Consider the following 17,096-nt stretch of genomic DNA (forward strand, 5'->3'; position numbering starts at 1 on the left):
CGAAAGGGAAATTTGAAATTTCATCAAACGACTTAAAGGGTTCGGATTAAAGATTAAAGGGGCCGAGATACGAAGGATATGATTATAGAGGGGGTTGCTCTTGAAGACTATCCACTCACTTGCGACGAGCCACGTCGCACTCCGGCAACCTGAGGGAATGATAGATGAGCGCCAACTATGTCCGCAAAAGCGAGCTACGGCTTTTTGCTGAAATAATCTCAGACAAAGGTTTTCGACGGCGACGGCGGGGCCGCCGTCGCCGTCGTAAAGTATGCGATAATGGCCAGACATGCACGTCGCGATTAATGCATTATTACGCGCTCCACCGATACCGCCCCGTCTTTACCGTCGTCACGCCACCGACCGTTGTCATCGTCCCGTTTGGTTCTAACTATTCGTCGCTCTAAAAGCCGAAGATGAAGTAGCTGCGCGCTTCCAGGAGGTTTTGTCGGCCCTCCCTTAAAACAATTCTTGGCGCTCGCCTAAGAGGATACGAGTTACCTTCATGAATTTCAGAAGAATTGCCGTTTATATAAAACTCCCGGGCGGCAAAGGAAGCGGATAAAGCGTGTGCGTGCGTGTGTGCGTGTGTCTGTTTGAAGTGATATAAAGATGTATTTGCGGGCTCTATTCGGTTCGCGCGCAAACGCGACGCGAACCACCCCTTCCGTACGAATGTATTTCGATTGCGCCGCTGCTCCCTCGATCGAGATTAATGAGAGTGATTCGCCGGTTAATGAGGCGGATGAGGATAGGATAAAATTCGATAAGTTGCGGCGCGTGTAGTTGGCGTTAGCCGTGTGTGTATTTATCGGTTTCCGGGCTCGACCATCTATTTTTGTCCCTCCATACGTTGCGGATCCTCTTCGGTGGATTGCGGTCTAGAATTCTTAGTAGTAGGAACGTACGCGATTCAGTCGGTTCTCGATTGCCCGTAAATCTGCCGGCGCGCGGCAGCCGATGTTTCGGAAAATATTTCCCAGGCCGCTGTCGAAGAAAGCTTCGGAGATGCCGCGTTGCTCGTCTCCCTCAGCGCGTTCCGCAGGCCGTCCTCCAGTCTCGCGTTCGTCCCTTTCAATCTCTCGACGACGCTGCGCAGATCGTTCGTCTTGAGCCTAAAATCGAAGTTCGACTTCCTCGAAGCGACGAGCTCGTCCTTCAAAGCCATCCTTTCCGACCTAAGTCCGTCTAATTCTTCGGCGGACGAGTCGAGTCGCGACCTCAGGCTCGCTCTCTCGTCCCTAAGATTCATCAACTCCGATTTCAAAGCGCGAATCTCCTCCTTCGCCTCAGCGAGATCCCTCCGCATCCTCTCGCTGTCTGTCAGCCCGAAGTCGAGAACACCACGCAGAACATCTACTTCCATCTTCAGCGCTCTATTCTCGACCTCGAGCTGATCGATATCGGACAGCCGAGACCCTTCCTTATCACCCAACATCTTGGAGTCGCCGGAATAACCGGCATAATTACTCATCCGTCGCGCGTAACGGATATTCACGAGTTCGCGTCGTTTCGAAGGGAGGCAGTCGATGACTTCCTCGTCGCCGAGTTCCCCCGAACGTATCGGACTTCCGGACTCGACCTCGGCACACGACGCCAGTTCCATCGCAACATCGGCCTTCTCGGACCCCGAATTCGCCGACTCCAATTTCAAAGCCTTATTCTCGACTCTCGGCCTCTTCGGCCCGGCCTTCGGCTCCTGTTTGATCTTCGCTTTGTTATCAGGGCTCGCACACGTATCAGATTCAGCTTTGAGCGCCGTTTCGTCATCCTTCTGTTCGCCAATTTCGACTTTCATGCCCGTTCGCACGGCATCCGAGCAATCCTGCTTGTGCCGTACCTTGTTATGAGCGTCCGCGAATCGGGCCTTCGCAAGCGGATACCGCGGCGTATCGATTCCCTTCGAGTGACCCTCGCGATCGTTATTCTCGCGGTGTAACGCGGCGGCCGGCGGCGTCGCCGAGCGCTCGTCGGCGGTTCGTCGGATTTTCCGTCGATCGCCGGCCATTTCGCCGCCGATTTCATTAAGTCGTCGCCTGGCCTCGTCCCGCTCGCCCCTCAGCCCCTCGCTCGCCTTACACCCTACGTCGCGGGTGACCCGCGGCAGGCGGTTTTTCGCCCCCGCTTTGTCATTTTCGACTCTTGATTTATTCAATTCCATGGAAAAATATTCATTCTCCGCTTTCGCCTTATTCAACCGATCTCGCAGGCCGGCGTTCTCATCATCGAGCTCGTTAATACGCGTCGCCAGCTCGTTCTTTTCTGCCAACAGCACTCGCACACGGTCGTCCACCTCCGCGCTCCGCGCCGCCCGCAGAAGGTCCAGCTCGCCGGCGAGACTGGAATTGTCCGCGTTGAGTCGCGCCGCTTCGACGGCCGCGTCTTCGAGCGCGGCGCGTGCCCTCTCCAGCTCGAGCCGCAAATCCCCCGCGACGGCTTCGGCCTCGGTCACCTCCCCGCGAAGGCCGTCGCACTCGGACCGAAATCCGTTAACTCGCTCCTGCAACGCGGCGCACTTGTTATCGGCATCGGCCATCGATTCGGCCAGCGATCCTTTCTCGAGCCTCAGCTCCGACAACTCCGCCTCGAGTTGTTCTTTCTCCTCCCGAAGGTGTTCGACTTCGCCCTCGAACGCTTTGTTCGCCCTCTCGTATTCCCTCGCCGCCTGCTCGCCGGCGGACGTCTGGACGTTCAATCGATACGTCAACGACTGCTCGTTAGACTTCAAATCGGAAACTTCAGCCAGCAGCCTCGCCCTGTCACCGAGCGCCTCGGCCAGCGCGCCCTCCAAACGCTCGATCCGGCCGTTCGCCTCGTCCAACCTTATTTTAGACTCATTTGATTCGGCTTTCAGTCGCTCTAATTCGTCCCCGAGGTTTCGCGCGCGGTCCTCCCGCGAGCCCTCGCCATTGTCCCGCCGCCACCGCCGCTGCTCGTCGCTCCTCTCGCTCGCCGAACTTTTCAATTTGTCCTCCGGTCGTTGGCGCTCCCGCCGCTTCCCAAGTCCGCCAATTATACTTTTCAGTTTAACATTTTCGTCGGAGGCGACGCCGAGTTTCGTCTTGAGGTCCTTTACCTCGGCCTCGAGGACTGCTCTCAGCGGGTCCCGCCCGGTAATAATATTCGCAATTTCTTTGTCTCGCTCGCGGAGGATATTGCGCGCCCTCTCCGTCTCCCCTAATAGCGCCTCTTTGTCATCGCGGAGCTCCCGCAATTTTTTCCTCAACGCGTCAATTTCGACCGTCGTCAGCCGCATCTCGGCGTGCACGCGCGACAGCTCCGATATCTCTCGCTCGCGCTCGTCCGCGCGAAGACGCTCGTTCTCGCGATGCGCCTCGGCGACGATCCTCTCGTACTTACCGCGCTCCTCCTCCGACGTTAATTTAACGCTCGCGCACTGGTCGCCGAGCGCGCGAACGCGCTCGTCCTTCTCCGCCAGCTGCAGCCTCATCCGCACGATCGAAGCCTCGAGGCGGCCGATCCGCAAGCTCGCGCGGTCGTCCAAGAGCTCGAGATCCTGCATCTTGCGACACAGTCGCTCGATCCACTCGCCGAGCTCCCGCATCGGCCTCTCCGCGATCACCGTCGCCGACTTCCTCACCATGTCCTCGAGCTCCGTCACTTTCCTCATGAATCGTGCGCCGCTGACGCCACCGATCCTGCAGTACCTGTCCATCGGTGTCACCCTCAGCTTGCCGATCTCGGTGTCGATCTTCGCCAAGAAGCCGCTCAGCAGAGAAGCCGTCGCGTGCCTCTCCTTCCCGAAGGGCCGCATCGACGAATCCGATCGCCTGAGTCCCACGGCCAACATTCTCAGGCTTATCTTCAGATCGACCACCTTCTTCATGTACCTCAAGCGATCCGGATCGCCGGCGGCGATCATCGCCTCGCGCTCGCTCTTCAGATTGTTCCTCAAGTCGTCCATCAGCCGTCCGACGTGCGCGACCACGTCGGGGATGTCCGCGGCGTTCGAGCTGCCGTCGCAGTTCTCGCGAATCATCTTCAACCGAGCCATCCCCGCCACCAGTTGCTCCGCGAGCTTCTTCAATTCGCCGATCCTCCTCCGATATTCCGCGCTATTGCCGCTCCGCGAGCGCAGCATAGCCCTCAGGCGGCCCAGTTTGCGATGCAGATTCTTGTTTTTCCTCCTGAATCGGCAGAGGTCCTCGTGGACGTTCACGAGCTCCTCCGACAGGCTGACGATCGTCTCGACGACCCTGCCCACCGTATTCTTGATCATCGCCTCGAACGCGCGATCGCCTATCTTGAACTCCTCCAGCCTGTCGCCGAGTCGCCTCAGAATCAACCGCGTTTCTTCGGTCTCCTCTTCCTTCGACCGCTGCTGCCACTTCCGGCACGGAATCTCATTCGAACGTCGTTCCCCTTTCTTCTCGTCGGGAGACTCGGCCCCGATCACTTCATCCCCGGCTTCGTGGCCGGTGATACACGCGTTATCCACCTCAGCTTGCGTGAGAACGCGCCTCAGACTCGCCACTTCGTTCCCCAAAGCGTCGTTCGCCTCCTCCAACCGGCTAATCTCCGCCCTCTGATGCGCGATCAAAGGGTCGGTCTCCTGGTTATCGTCTCCATTCTTGTCATCCGCACGAAGGACCATTTTCATCCGCCAGATATTACTCTTCAGTCTCACGCTGCCGTCCCGCCAGTTCTTCATCTGCTGCATCACGTTGTGCAGCTTGCGCAGGGTCGCCGCCGCCATCTCGGCGACTCTGGCCTTCTCCTCGACGGCGACATCAATCGCCATCACCGGTAGGTAATCGTCCAGGTATCGCTCGCTCATTTTGCTACTTCCTCAATTTTCCCAGCCAGGTGGTGAATCTATGAATTACGACGAATGTGTGGCGGATACGCGCGGTCCGGAGGAACACGCATGACGGAACGAAAGTAACGCACGATGCGCTATCTTCGTTACATCATCTGCGTCTCATCTCGCTTTCTTAATTCGACGATTATATAAATATTGAGATATGATGTTGGAGATATGACGTTGCGGCACGAGCGGGCGGTAAGCACGGTAATGAAATTAACGCCAAACATCGATATCTGACCAATGCGAAAAGTTAACTTCCTGCGCGCACGCGAGAAGGGACGGCGAATTTTTAATATATCCATTAAATTATTCATCAAGTCTCCGGTGTGTGAAGAGTGTTTTTTTTTTATAGAAATTTTCATTCGAGCTCTTATTAATTAATTTCCGCGAATATCCCGTTGCGGTTAGCGTTGTGCATTGTTTCATAAATATATAATATCGATGTCGATGGACGTTACACGTAAATATTCATTAGCGGTTTTTATTAAAACGTACGTGTGTCATGGTAACAACCGCGGGGCGGCTCCGGGCGAAATTTTCACGTTTCTTCTGCGTGTGTGTGTTACTTGATAATTTTTGCGCGCATATTGTGCCGAAACATCCACGAAGGGGGCACGAATGCGCGTCTGTGGGCGAGCAATCGATTTTCGCGCACGCGCGTGCGGCGCGGCTGCGAAGGTAAAGAGATACCTTCAAGTGTAGTGCGCGCTCCTCCTGAACTTTTCAACGCGTTAACACGCGCGTTCGTACAAGTTTGTATATTTATTATATACCTCCCCCACCCCCCTCCCAACCGTCCGAGAACGAGCACGCTTGTTTCGTTACGCCGATTCGATTAATGAAACGCTGATTTTGCGCGGAGCAATGCGGCGAACGCCGGGGCAAAAAGGGGCGCAAAGTTCCCCGGCGAAGTTCCCGCGGAGCCCCGCGCGCGCCTGCCGTGTTTTCCTCCTTCCTTTGCAATTACCGCGCAGATTTAATTGATGACGGGCCCTCCGTTCCCCCCGCCCCCGCCCCTCGATAAGTTCTTGAACGGAACCGAACCGTGGTCCAAGTGCTCTCGAAACTCTCGAAACTTAAGAAGCGTTCAGTATCGCTGCGCCGCCGCGGCTCCTCAATATCAGAACACCTAATAAGACTGTTCTAACGAGGACTCGCCGAGAGCATACTGCGCGCGATTCAATTATAGCGACCGCTTAATTATGTGGGTCGTACGTAACCGGCACTTCCGGTTTCTCGGGGCGCGCGCGCGCGCGCGAACTTCGTGAGGGGAAAGTTGGTGAATAATGCGCGTGTCCTAATGTCTCCATCTCCTCGAGGCTGCCATAAGCCGCCGCCGTCGCAGTCGCTGATGATAGTCTCTCGGATTTCCCACAAATATAATCGCAATTATTAATATATATATATATATATATATATATATACGTCAACTTAGATGTCCTCGGTACGCACGTGAAGGATGTCGCTCTGTTATTAACGCGGCGTCGGGCGTGCATACCGTTCGAGCTCACATCGTTCTTCTCCGAGAGAGAATAAACCGTTCGGCTCGACATTAATAATTCGAGTTATCGACCCCCCCCCCCTGCCTATATTCCNAATAAACCGTTCGGCTCGACATTAATAATTCGAGTTATCGACCCCCCCCCCTGCCTATATTCCCTCCTGCCGTATTAAAATCGTCGGAATAAATTTTGACCGAGCGCGAAGATATGACTAACGTCTCGCGCCTCGAGCTTCCGTTTAACCTCTCGGCATTTCGCGTCCGATATTTCAGTGGAGGGCGAGGTTTTTTGCTTAAAGAACGCCAAAAATACAGAGCCAGCAGAGTCGCTTGTCGCACCGTTATACACCGAATCACAACCTGAATCCATAAATTATCTGTTTTCCGATCCGGTAATATTGAGGGAAGCGCGAGACGGTGCGCCTGCTAGACCGAGCAACCTCAAAATTTTCTATGCGACTCCGTGCGTCTGTGTGTGTATGCGCGAAGACCGGCGGGACGTGGACGCTTCGGGAATAAATCGGCGTCATGCAAGCGCACTGACGAGATTGTGAGAGAGCGGGTCCTCGAAATTGCGGCAGGTCATGGAAGATCGATACGCGCCGCCGTTTTGCCCGTGCGGATGCCACGCATCGTCGCCGGCGAAGAAACCGGTCGAACCGCCGTGCGAGCCGTGCTGTTGCTGTCATTACAATCCCTTTAACGACAACGCGAAGGAATGGGCGTTGTACGATCTCCCGTTCGCCCTGCGAAAACTGACGGTAATGAAGTGCCAGATGAAGAAGTGGCGCATGGAGCGGCTCCAGCTCGAGAGCGAAAATAGGTCTCTGAAACAAGCCCTACAATCTTTCGGTATCTTTCGATGATCCACTTCATAGCCGAATTTCCCCCGCTCCTTATTACTTCTTCACCGCCGTTTCTTGCCTGACTCGCGAGCCACGCGAGAGCCGTAACGCCGTGTCGCACTGCTTTTCTTTCTCTTTCTTTTGCTTTCGGCGCGTCCTAGTTGCAGGGTGGTGCTGCGTGAGAAAGCATGGCGGAGATGATTCGTCCTAAATCGTGGATATTTTGATTCCTGCTTAATGGACTATGTAAGACAATCTAGAATAAAGACGTTTCTTTAATGTGTGTGATATTTCTTTTTACGATTTTTTTATTATATACACATGGAAAAGATTAGTCTCGAAATAATCAATCGACCCGCTTAGCTTAACTAAATAAAACATTTATGCACGAAGAAATAGTCTTAAATCAGTAATGGATATTTTCATATATAAGTAAGAATATTAGAAACTTTTAATATTATTCAATTCAAAATTAAATATCTTCTTATAACATTATAATATTCTCGAGCTTACATACGAGAATATCTATCATTGATTTAAGACTAATTTTTTTCTCCCTAAATGTTTTATTTTCAGTTAAGCTAAGTGGGTCGATCGATACCGTCGTTATTGAAAAAAATTCCAATATTCTTCATTTTCAATTTTGCATCGGTTCTCAATTTTGCATTTACACCGGTATACGCGGTATCGCGGCAGACTTGCGTTTTCGTTTTAACATGAGAGGAAAAATGATTAAGATACAAGGACGTTCGATGATTTCGGCGGAATACTTCAGACGTATCAAATGATTTGTACGTAGGCGCGAAGCCTAACGAGATATTGGCGCCCGATCCCTTGCACGTGCACTACCGCGAGGAAAATGAGAGGCTGCAGAATGCAAATGAGGAACTGGCGGAAAAAGTTCGCGACCTCGAGGAGACCCTCGCCGAACGAGATTGCTGCGACGATCCATGCGAGGAAGTTAAATACGCGAGGGAGAAAAAAGCGGCGCTGAGAGAACGTTTCGCCGCCGAGAAGAAACAGTAAGCGCGCAGTGTCGATTGATTTCGCGCCGAGACGTCTCTCCGCGTGTCGATTCAATCGAAGGGGAAACGCTGAGGCGGTAATCCCGTCCCGAAAGGGAGAGAACGCTAAATCGCGGTACAATTAATATCGAATTAATCATAAAAAAAAAAATTGCTCCCGGACCGAGAGCTTTCCGTTTGCTACGTTTCGCGAAGTTATATACATCTTCGCACAAGAACATTAATCACAGTTCGCTCTCGATATTCTTCGGCAACCATCCATCTTCATTAAGCCGGGCCACGTCAATGTAATTACACGCAAAATGTTGATCTCTCACGACAGAATGCGAGACGAGATATCGTGTCTGAGGTTGAAACTGGCGGAAGCCGAAGAGGATACTTCCTGCGCTGCATTAAACCGTTTGAGGGCGAAGCTTCGTGAGTTAATGAAAGATGGTCAGAAGGCCGATCAACAGGTGCCGGTCTCAAAGAGCCGCGAGGATCTAGTGAACTGTCTCGTCTGCTCTCGTGAGCGCTAACGCCGTGCTAACGCGAATTCGTCATCCGTTGAAGGCCGCGCTGGACGAGGAGGAGCTCGACAGGTCGGCGTTGCTGAATCGGCTTCGGCGCTGTAAAGAGCTCGTGGCTGAACTGACGGCGCAATTGAAGGAGAAAACGGCTCATGCGGAGGCTCTGCAGAACGAATTGGAGGAGCGGAAACGCTGCGTTCCCGAATCGGAGGTAGGCTTGGATCGAACGACCGTCAGCTATGAGGCTTCCCGATGATACGGCATCACGCTTTACTTCTCCGTTTTCGTGGTTGCTTGCAGTTAGCCGCGCAAGCGAAGTGTCACGAAGAACGCACGGAAGAAAGAATTAGCTTTCACAGTTAAGAGCTAGCTGTCCGTATAATACAACTGAAATTTAATTACCAGACCTAGTTTTTAGCCGTGAAAGTTAATTCTTACACTGAAAGAAAAAAGTGCTTTATTTAAATAAATATTCGCCAAAGTCTATTGGAGTAATTGTTTTGCTTGAATTACTTGAATTAAGTGAATATTACTCGAGAAAGCATTTTTATCTTTCAGTGTGCTGCATTCAACTAATATTTACTTAATCCTCAAGTAAAGTTACTTCAATAATCTTTAGCGAATATTTAATTGAATGTAGCAATATTCTCATTCAGTATATAACGATAGTCGTACACACAGCTGTGACTACAGTCGTACACGGCGAGAAAGGATGAATTCCCACAGCTGGAAACCAGTTCGGGCAATTAAATTTCAACTGTATCACATGGATAACTAGTTTTTAGCTGTGGAGGCTAACTTTCCTTTTTTCTTTTCTTCCACGTGTGTTCCACTCGACGAGATTCGCTCGTGGACTCTCGTTTCGTCGGATGATCGGACGAGCACGTGGAAAAACGCGTTCATGCGCCGCGAGTGACGGTATTCGCAGGTGATATTCGCGCGTGTTTGCTCGCAGATTACGGAGCTGGAGAAGATGCGGGACGTGATGTCCGAGAGGAACGATCAGATCGTCACTTTGTTGGAACAAAAGGAGAGAGCCGAGCACGAATACGCCGAGAAATTGGCAGTCGTGCAGGCTAAGCTCGAAGCTTTCGCCGCGCAGGATACGATCCTGAGGAACGAGGCGGAGCAGCTGAAGACGCGCGCGGAGCGGTCGGAGCGGCAGCTCGCCGAGAGCGGAGACCGAATAGCCGAGCTCGAGAAGCGGTGCGCCGACTACGAGGAATTATCGAGCAGAATACAAGACCTGCAGAAGAATTCGGTGGCGCTTAAGGCCGCGCTCGCAGAGGCGAATGACAGTCTGCAGGCCCGGAATACCGAAATAGACACTCTGAGCGGCGAGAAGGCGAAATGTTGGAAAGAGCTGAACGCCGCGCACGCGACGATCGAGAAACTCGGGGGCGAGTTGGCCGATGCGCGGAACAATCTCGGGGACTGCGAGACGAAATCGGGCAAACTGCTAAGTGACAATGCGAAGCTTCGCGACGCAATGGACGAGCTGCAGCTTGAGAACGACGAATTAAGAGACACGGTCGCAGATCTCGAGTCGAAGCTGAAGAGCTCGGAGGAACGGAACGAGAGATTGGTGTCGAAGAACGCGCGCGCAGCTTCGGATTACGCGGCCCTGTCCGCAGAATTGGACGGATTGCACGAAGACGAGCGGAGGATGATCGAAGAGCTGGCCGAATTGGACCGCAGCAGAGGTGAAAACAACGCTCTGCGAGAGGAGGTGGACAAGTTGCGGCGCGAAATCGCAGCCTTGGAGGAAGGTCTCGAGACAACGGTGTCCGAGCGTGACCAGTTGAGAGCTGAAAATGCGTCATTAGACGAGCGAGCTCGAAAAACACGGCAGGAACTGTTAAGGACAGAAGAGGGAAATAACGAGTTGAGGAAAGAGATCGATAAGCTGAACGTTGAACTGCGTCTCTCGGAAGGAAAATCTCAAGCGGCGCAAAAAGATCTGGGCGGTGCGAGAGACGATTTGCATAGTCTCCAGGCTGAGAATGAATTCTTGAAGAAGGCATTGGAAAATGCTAAAACGGAAGCTAACAAACTTAAAGAAGAAAATGTTGCCTTGAAAAACAATCTTGATAACATGATTAAGGAATTGAAGTCTGCGAAGGACGAGTATAATGACGTTAAAGCAAAGGGGGATGATTTATTATCTGAAAACGGTTACTTAAGGAAGGAATTGCAGAAGCGAACGGAGGAGACGGATCGGTTAAAGCGCGAAGCGGCGGCATTAAAGAATGATCTTGATAGACTGTTAGGAGAGACGGGGAGGATGAAGGACGAAAGTGCTGCTGTTACGAGTGCTCTTAAAGACGATTTGTCTAGGACAAATGTAGCGTTAGATGACGCGACGGTACAATTGGAAAAGTTTCAAGCGGAGAACAGAGTCCTTACGGAGGAATTGGGGAAGGCTAATGTAAATAATAGCAAATTATCCGCGGACTTCGATGCTCTGCAAAGCGAAATGGCGAAGTTGAAATCGGAGAACGGCAAATTGCTACGAGAGGCGGCTGATGGGCAAGAAGAAGTAACGAAATTATCGCTCGAAATGGGATCGCTGAAGGAAGAAATAAATAATATGAGGCAGGACCTGGCGAGGGCAAATAACGAAGTTGCAGATTCGCGGAAAGAAATAACCGGGTTAAATAATGAACTGAAGGAGGCGAGAGTTACGAACGAAGGGCTGAGGGAGGACATTCACCGTGCGGAAGTAGAACGCGAGACTGTCAGAATGGAAACGGATGGTCGCAGAGACGAGAATGATAGGCTAAGAGCAGAGATGAACGAATTGAAGAAACAGATGGACTTATCGGCCGACGAGGCGAACAAATTGAGAGTGCAACTCGGGGACGCCGAGAACCGGGTTAAGTTTCTCGAGCCTCAGCTGACTAATTTGGAGAGTGACAGGCGCAAACTGCAGAACGAGATCGAGAAATTGAAACCGGATCTAAGCGCGGAGACCGCCGCCAAACGAGACATTCAGGAAGAATTAGCGGCGCTGAAGAGCGAGATGAAGAATCTGATCTTGAAGATCGATGAGCTGAAGGCGCAGAATCATAACCTGAAGGAAGAGAGGCACGCCCTCAAGGGTGAATTGTCGTTGCAGAGCGAGCAATCGTCAAGCCTGAGAGCCACGAATGCCGAGATGAGGAGCGAGATCGACGACCTGAGCCGGACTGTTTCCGACCTGCGATCGCGAGTGCCTAAACTGGAGGAGAATATCGAGTATTGGAAGATGGAAAACTGCAAACTCCAAATAGAAGTGGATAAGTCACACGCCGAGAATGAGAAGACGAAGGAGAACTTAAGCAGCTGCCAGGTAGAGAGATAATTAGTTGCATAGATCCTGCTCCGCGCGTAACTCTGTCTCCGATAATGATCTCCTCGAAATTCCGTAGGTCGAGCGAAAGGCGTTAGGGAAGGAGATAGCTGATCTTAAAAACGAGAAGATTAAGCTGGAGGGAGAACTCGCGGAGCTCAAAAATCAGGCGAAAGGACTTGAGCGGACCTCGCTCGCCGAAAAGTCCGCGAAAGATGAGATGGCGTTGAAATTGGAGAGGATCAACGACGAGGTCGTTAAATCGAGGGAGGAAGTTGGAGCGTTAAAGGATGAATTGATGAAATTAAGAGCGGCGAACGACAGGATGAGAAGCAAAGAGGACGGTTTGTCGCGTGAAATATCAACGTCGAAGAAGGAGCTCGAGGGCCTGAAGGGTGAGATATCGGCTGTGAGAGCGGACAATGACAAGCTGAAGTCGGAAATAAGCATGTTAGCCCGAGAGAATGACAAATTGAGGGGCGATTCGGGCGAAATGACGTCCGAAATTGCCGGATTAAAATTGGAGAATGCGAGTTTGAAAGAAGACCGACGGAAATTCGAGAAGGAGGTGGACCGGCTGAGGGGCGAAGGCGACGGGCAGAGAGTCGAAATCAAAAGTCTCAAGTCCGGTCTGACTGCTGCGCAGGCATTATCGGAGGAAACTCGATCGGAATTATCCGCTTGCCTATCCGAGAACGACAAATTGAAAGCGGACTCGACGAAGCTGCGGGAAAATTTTCATGCGCTTAAACTAGCGAATGACGAGCTGAACAAGGCATCGATCGACGCGGGGAACACGGTGAACAGGCTGCGAGACCAGGCGGCCGCGTTGCTGGATGAGAAGGAAGCGCTTCTGAACGAGTTATACGGTTTACGAGCGGAAGTGAGTGGGTTTGGTAAAGAAGTTGCGTCGGGCGAAGCCGCGAGGAAGGCTGCCGAGAGGCAGGCGGACGTCCTAAGCGGCGAATTAAAGGCGCTGAAGGCGGAGCTGGATGAGACGCGTGCGGTAAACGAAACTTCCAAGAGGAAGCTGAACGACGCGAGTGAACGCCTCGTCGCGTTGAAGAGCGAACGCGACAGAATGACGACGGATCTCGATACGTCCAGGAATGAGAACGGCGCGCTGCGGGGAGAGATCGACGAGTTGAAGAGGACACGCGAGGATGCTGAAACGAAGATCAAGTCCCTGGAGAAACAGCTCGGCGGTCTGGCGGATGAGAAGGAGAAGCTCGAGAAAGAGAGGGGCGAATTGAAAGCTCAGGTTCAAGCCGTCGAGCTGGCGAGGGATGACGTACGGGCGCGACTCGATAGCGCGACCGAAGCTCTGCACGCGGAGAAAACAGGCAGGAACGCCGCTCTCGCGGAGTTGGAAGCCTTGAAGAAGACCGTGGCTCATTTGCGAGACGATTTAGCCGCGTGCCGAGCGGACAACGAACGGCTAACGGGCGAGTTGGCCGTCTCGGAGGATTTAACGTTGCAGTTGCGGGAGGATCTGCAGAGTGTCGTGGCCGAGAATGATCTACGGAAGAACGAGATTGTTCGGCTGAAATCGGAGAGCGATAAGTTGAGCGAAGAACGCGACAGGATGAGGGACGAATTGGACAGGTGGAAAGACGATCAGAAAAGATTAAAAGTGACGACTGGTAAGGAGCGGTTTTTCGAAAGTAACGCCTTAAGAACTAGAAGCGCAGAGCGCCGCGCTCCGAATTGGATCGCTGCCTCGGCGGGAGAAAAGCCGAGCTCTGAAACAACTCGGCGAATTGCAGATCGGAGGCAAACCGTCGACATCCGTTCCTCTCGTCGCCGGCTTTTCTCCAGCTTTCCTTCGATTTGTATAGAATTTATCCGGCGCGCGTTTATGAGCGTTGACATACATTCGTTATTTCTGTCGCGCGGCTGCTCGAAACTACGAGACTAACCGTGTGAAATGCGTTTCATTCGGTGCGCTATTTTTCGCGAGAACCTCTTTTGCTGCAATTGAACTCGATTCGTTCCACGTTCGCGCTAAAGAAGGAACGTCTTTGTAATTCCAGAGGACGTTGCGCTAGAAGCGGATGAATGCAGCGACTATGTTAAGGCGAATGAATTACTGAGGAAACAGATTGAAAAGCAATATGACGGTAAAGTTTGCGCTAAAATCCCCTCGGCTGTTTCGCCGCCAATTTTTCGTAATGCCGCGCGGATACATGGAGAATGTGCTTATTCGTAACTTCTAACTAAACCAGTTAATGCCTTAATGAATTAAATATTCGGATAAATCAATCCGCAGATAACGGATATTAAATTTACCTCTGGAGTATAATAGGAATCCGGGGATGTGTAACATAAATATTTCATCTGATTGAATCGTACCGCAAAGATGGGTTATACAACATCGACGAAACGCATACGAATCGAGAAATATCAAAGGAAATTGATTTATCATTTTTTATTGTTCTCGAGTATAAAGAAATTCACTATTTTTATTTTTAGAGAAAACAGAAATTTCCAATATCGAAGACTAATCTCTTTCTATCATTGTCGAGTAAAGGTCGCCGTCAAATTTGTTATTTGTATCGTCGCTATTCCTTACAACATCCGGAAAAGTAGCTCGTGTCTCATTTCCAAATCGTATTTTTACGTACAAGTCGTATTGTATGTTCCGTGATACAGCCGTGCAACGTATACGCGATTACATATGCTTTGTGGACGGCGAAACATCGACGAAACCCGCAATGCCGATAACGTTGGACGACGAGCTCGGCGAAATCGAGCGGTGGACAGTTCCGTCTATCGTGGAATTATTAAAAGAATCGCGCAGACTGTCCGGGTGTATCTACTCGGCGGAAACGGATGTACGTCGCATCGACAAACTGCTGCAGCTGCTCGACGAGTGCAGAACGGACAAGGAAAAATACGCTAAGCACTTATCGGTGAGATCATAACGCAGGCGAGCGTATCGTACGGTCTAACGTCGGCACGCTTTGTTTGACGATTTATCAAAAGAAGGATAATGCGAAATTTCCGAGTCGCGCGCTAACAGCGGGAATGAATCGTTTGCAGAGGCTCGGCGTAGATGTTACCGAAATTGCGGATAATGGCGATGAGCTTGCAGCTTTTGATCCTGAATTTTGGCTGAAGGTATGCGCGACGACGATGGTTTCGTTCGATACGAGACATCGTATACTTGTATTTATCGAATCTACCGCCGATTTCACCGGTTCGCGAGTTGTCACGGGGACAAACGCGAGAGCGCGGATTCTCGCGACGATTTTCTCTGACGATACGTGATAAAAACAAAGTAGTGTCGCGTATCTTGCAGTCTCTGACGCTCACGCAACTGGCCGAGCTACACGACAAGATCTGTCTGTTGACTTCGAGTATGGTGCAAGAGGACGACGCTCCTGCGGCCCACGATCGACCGACGATTAATTGGGACCACGGCGATCCGTTGAAGGCGGATTACGACGCTTTAAACCGGCGAATCGCCGCCTTGCAGAAGCAAATAGCTGAGAAGCAGATTGAAGCGGGGTGGAAGCTGCGGGAATTAAGACAGGCTCTTCGTCTTGAGCAGGCAAACCTCATTCAAATCTCCGACCGGATGAATCTCGAAAGAAAGCGCAACCTGGCCCTCTATCTCAATATAGACCGTGCGACGTAAAGTCCATTGGATTAAATCATACTTGTTGATATTTTACAGGGCGACAGTCGTCTCCAAAAAATTTGTCATACTGAAAGAAATTCCTCTCCCTTATGCTATTTCTCGTGCAGATTAAGAAGAAGACGTCAACGTTTGAAGAGAGTTCAATCGATATTCAATATATGAAGAGTAATACAAAACGAATTATAATTGTATGTGTGGTTAAAAATAACGAAACTAAATTATGAAACCACGTGAATCTTCGGTCTCTGCGACTTCACGATTAAGGAGGTTGTGAAGCTCAGTGCTGGTATTTTCAGTGGCACATCAAGGAGGCTTCTCATAAATTTAGTGTTTATCAAGCAAAATTATGTTCTTATATATTTATTTTACCATCTAAATAATAATTGTTAATTTAAAATAAAGTTGAGATAAACATATGAATACATAATATTACAAATACGAAAATATAAATATTTTTAATTGTTTTATTAATACTATATTTATGCATCAGTTAATTTAATAGAAAAACATATAATAAAAAAGATATATAAAAGTGTTTAAATATATATATATATATCAGCTTTTGAATGGTCAATTTTTTCTAATTTAAATGGAGGGGGGCCATTGAGAACACGGATCATTTAGTGTCATTAAAATATTTTAAGTTACGAAGTCATTTATCCAGTTGTTGTTACATATGTCGCATTTCATTTGGCCCTCTCTCTTTAAACTTGATTGTACATCAAAGAGCCTTGTTTACTACTATTTTTCTATTCCTAATTGCACAAGCAGTTATATAATACTTCAATATATACGTAGTGCAAATTTCATCGAATCAAATTTATTTCACCTTACAACCTTACCCCTTAAAACAACCGCCAAAACGTTGCAAAAGAAATGAAATATAATATATTCTTCAATTATTGTAATCCACATTATACACATTGCATTGTACATGCGAACATGGCAGTCCACCGCGTTCCCTTCACCCCGGTCATCATTTCAATAACTATAATCATTTCCTAGACACATATAATTGCATAATGCACCATATTCAGCGACGGCGTTTTGTTACTAATCACGATCGAACAATAACAACTAATGAGAGCCGCTTGTTTCGCGGCGCGTGCTCGCACGCCGCCACGTGCGATAACGTGATTTCCCGTTTCATTTCGGAGGTCGCGTTGTTCGATCGAGATTAATTCAATTGTACCGTACCGCATCCGTTCCCGCGACTTTGCCTGGGCTTCCCTCTCTCTCTCTCTCTCTCTCTTCTCTCTGTTCCTCTCATCGATGCGGCTACCGCGGACGCGTGCGCGCGCGCGGCTCAATGGAAAGGTGAACACCGCCGACAAAGAGTAAACATATAATTGAAATGCGCGGGTAGATCAAACGGTAAATGAATTGTCGAAATCCGTTTAGCCGTGTGTCCACC

The 17,096-nt window shown here is 50.4% G+C and overlaps 2 protein-coding genes across 2 annotated transcripts; one reads left to right on the forward strand and one right to left on the reverse strand.

Moving 5' to 3' along the window:
* Positions 1-913: 913 nt before the first annotated feature.
* LOC106744664 (cingulin-like) lies at positions 914-4,798 on the reverse strand. The gene has a single exon (XM_014619596.1). The coding sequence runs from the start codon at positions 4,796-4,798 to the stop codon at positions 914-916; it is 3,885 nt and encodes a 1,294-aa protein (XP_014475082.1).
* A 2,115-nt stretch (positions 4,799-6,913) lies between these two features.
* LOC106744666 (myosin-9-like) lies at positions 6,914-15,679 on the forward strand. Its single transcript, XM_014619597.1, has 10 exons — positions 6,914-7,181; positions 7,974-8,196; positions 8,522-8,696; positions 8,752-8,952; positions 9,664-12,039; positions 12,119-13,682; positions 14,073-14,159; positions 14,692-14,951; positions 15,082-15,159; positions 15,341-15,679. Exons 1-10 carry the CDS (start codon positions 6,914-6,916, stop codon positions 15,677-15,679), a joined length of 5,571 nt encoding a protein of 1,856 aa, XP_014475083.1.
* Positions 15,680-17,096: the final 1,417 nt, after the last annotated feature.

This window comes from Dinoponera quadriceps, unplaced genomic scaffold, assembly GCF_001313825.1.
Source record: "Dinoponera quadriceps isolate SergipeBrazil2010 unplaced genomic scaffold, ASM131382v1 scaffold1352, whole genome shotgun sequence".
NCBI classification, from domain to species: domain Eukaryota; kingdom Metazoa; phylum Arthropoda; class Insecta; order Hymenoptera; family Formicidae; genus Dinoponera; species Dinoponera quadriceps.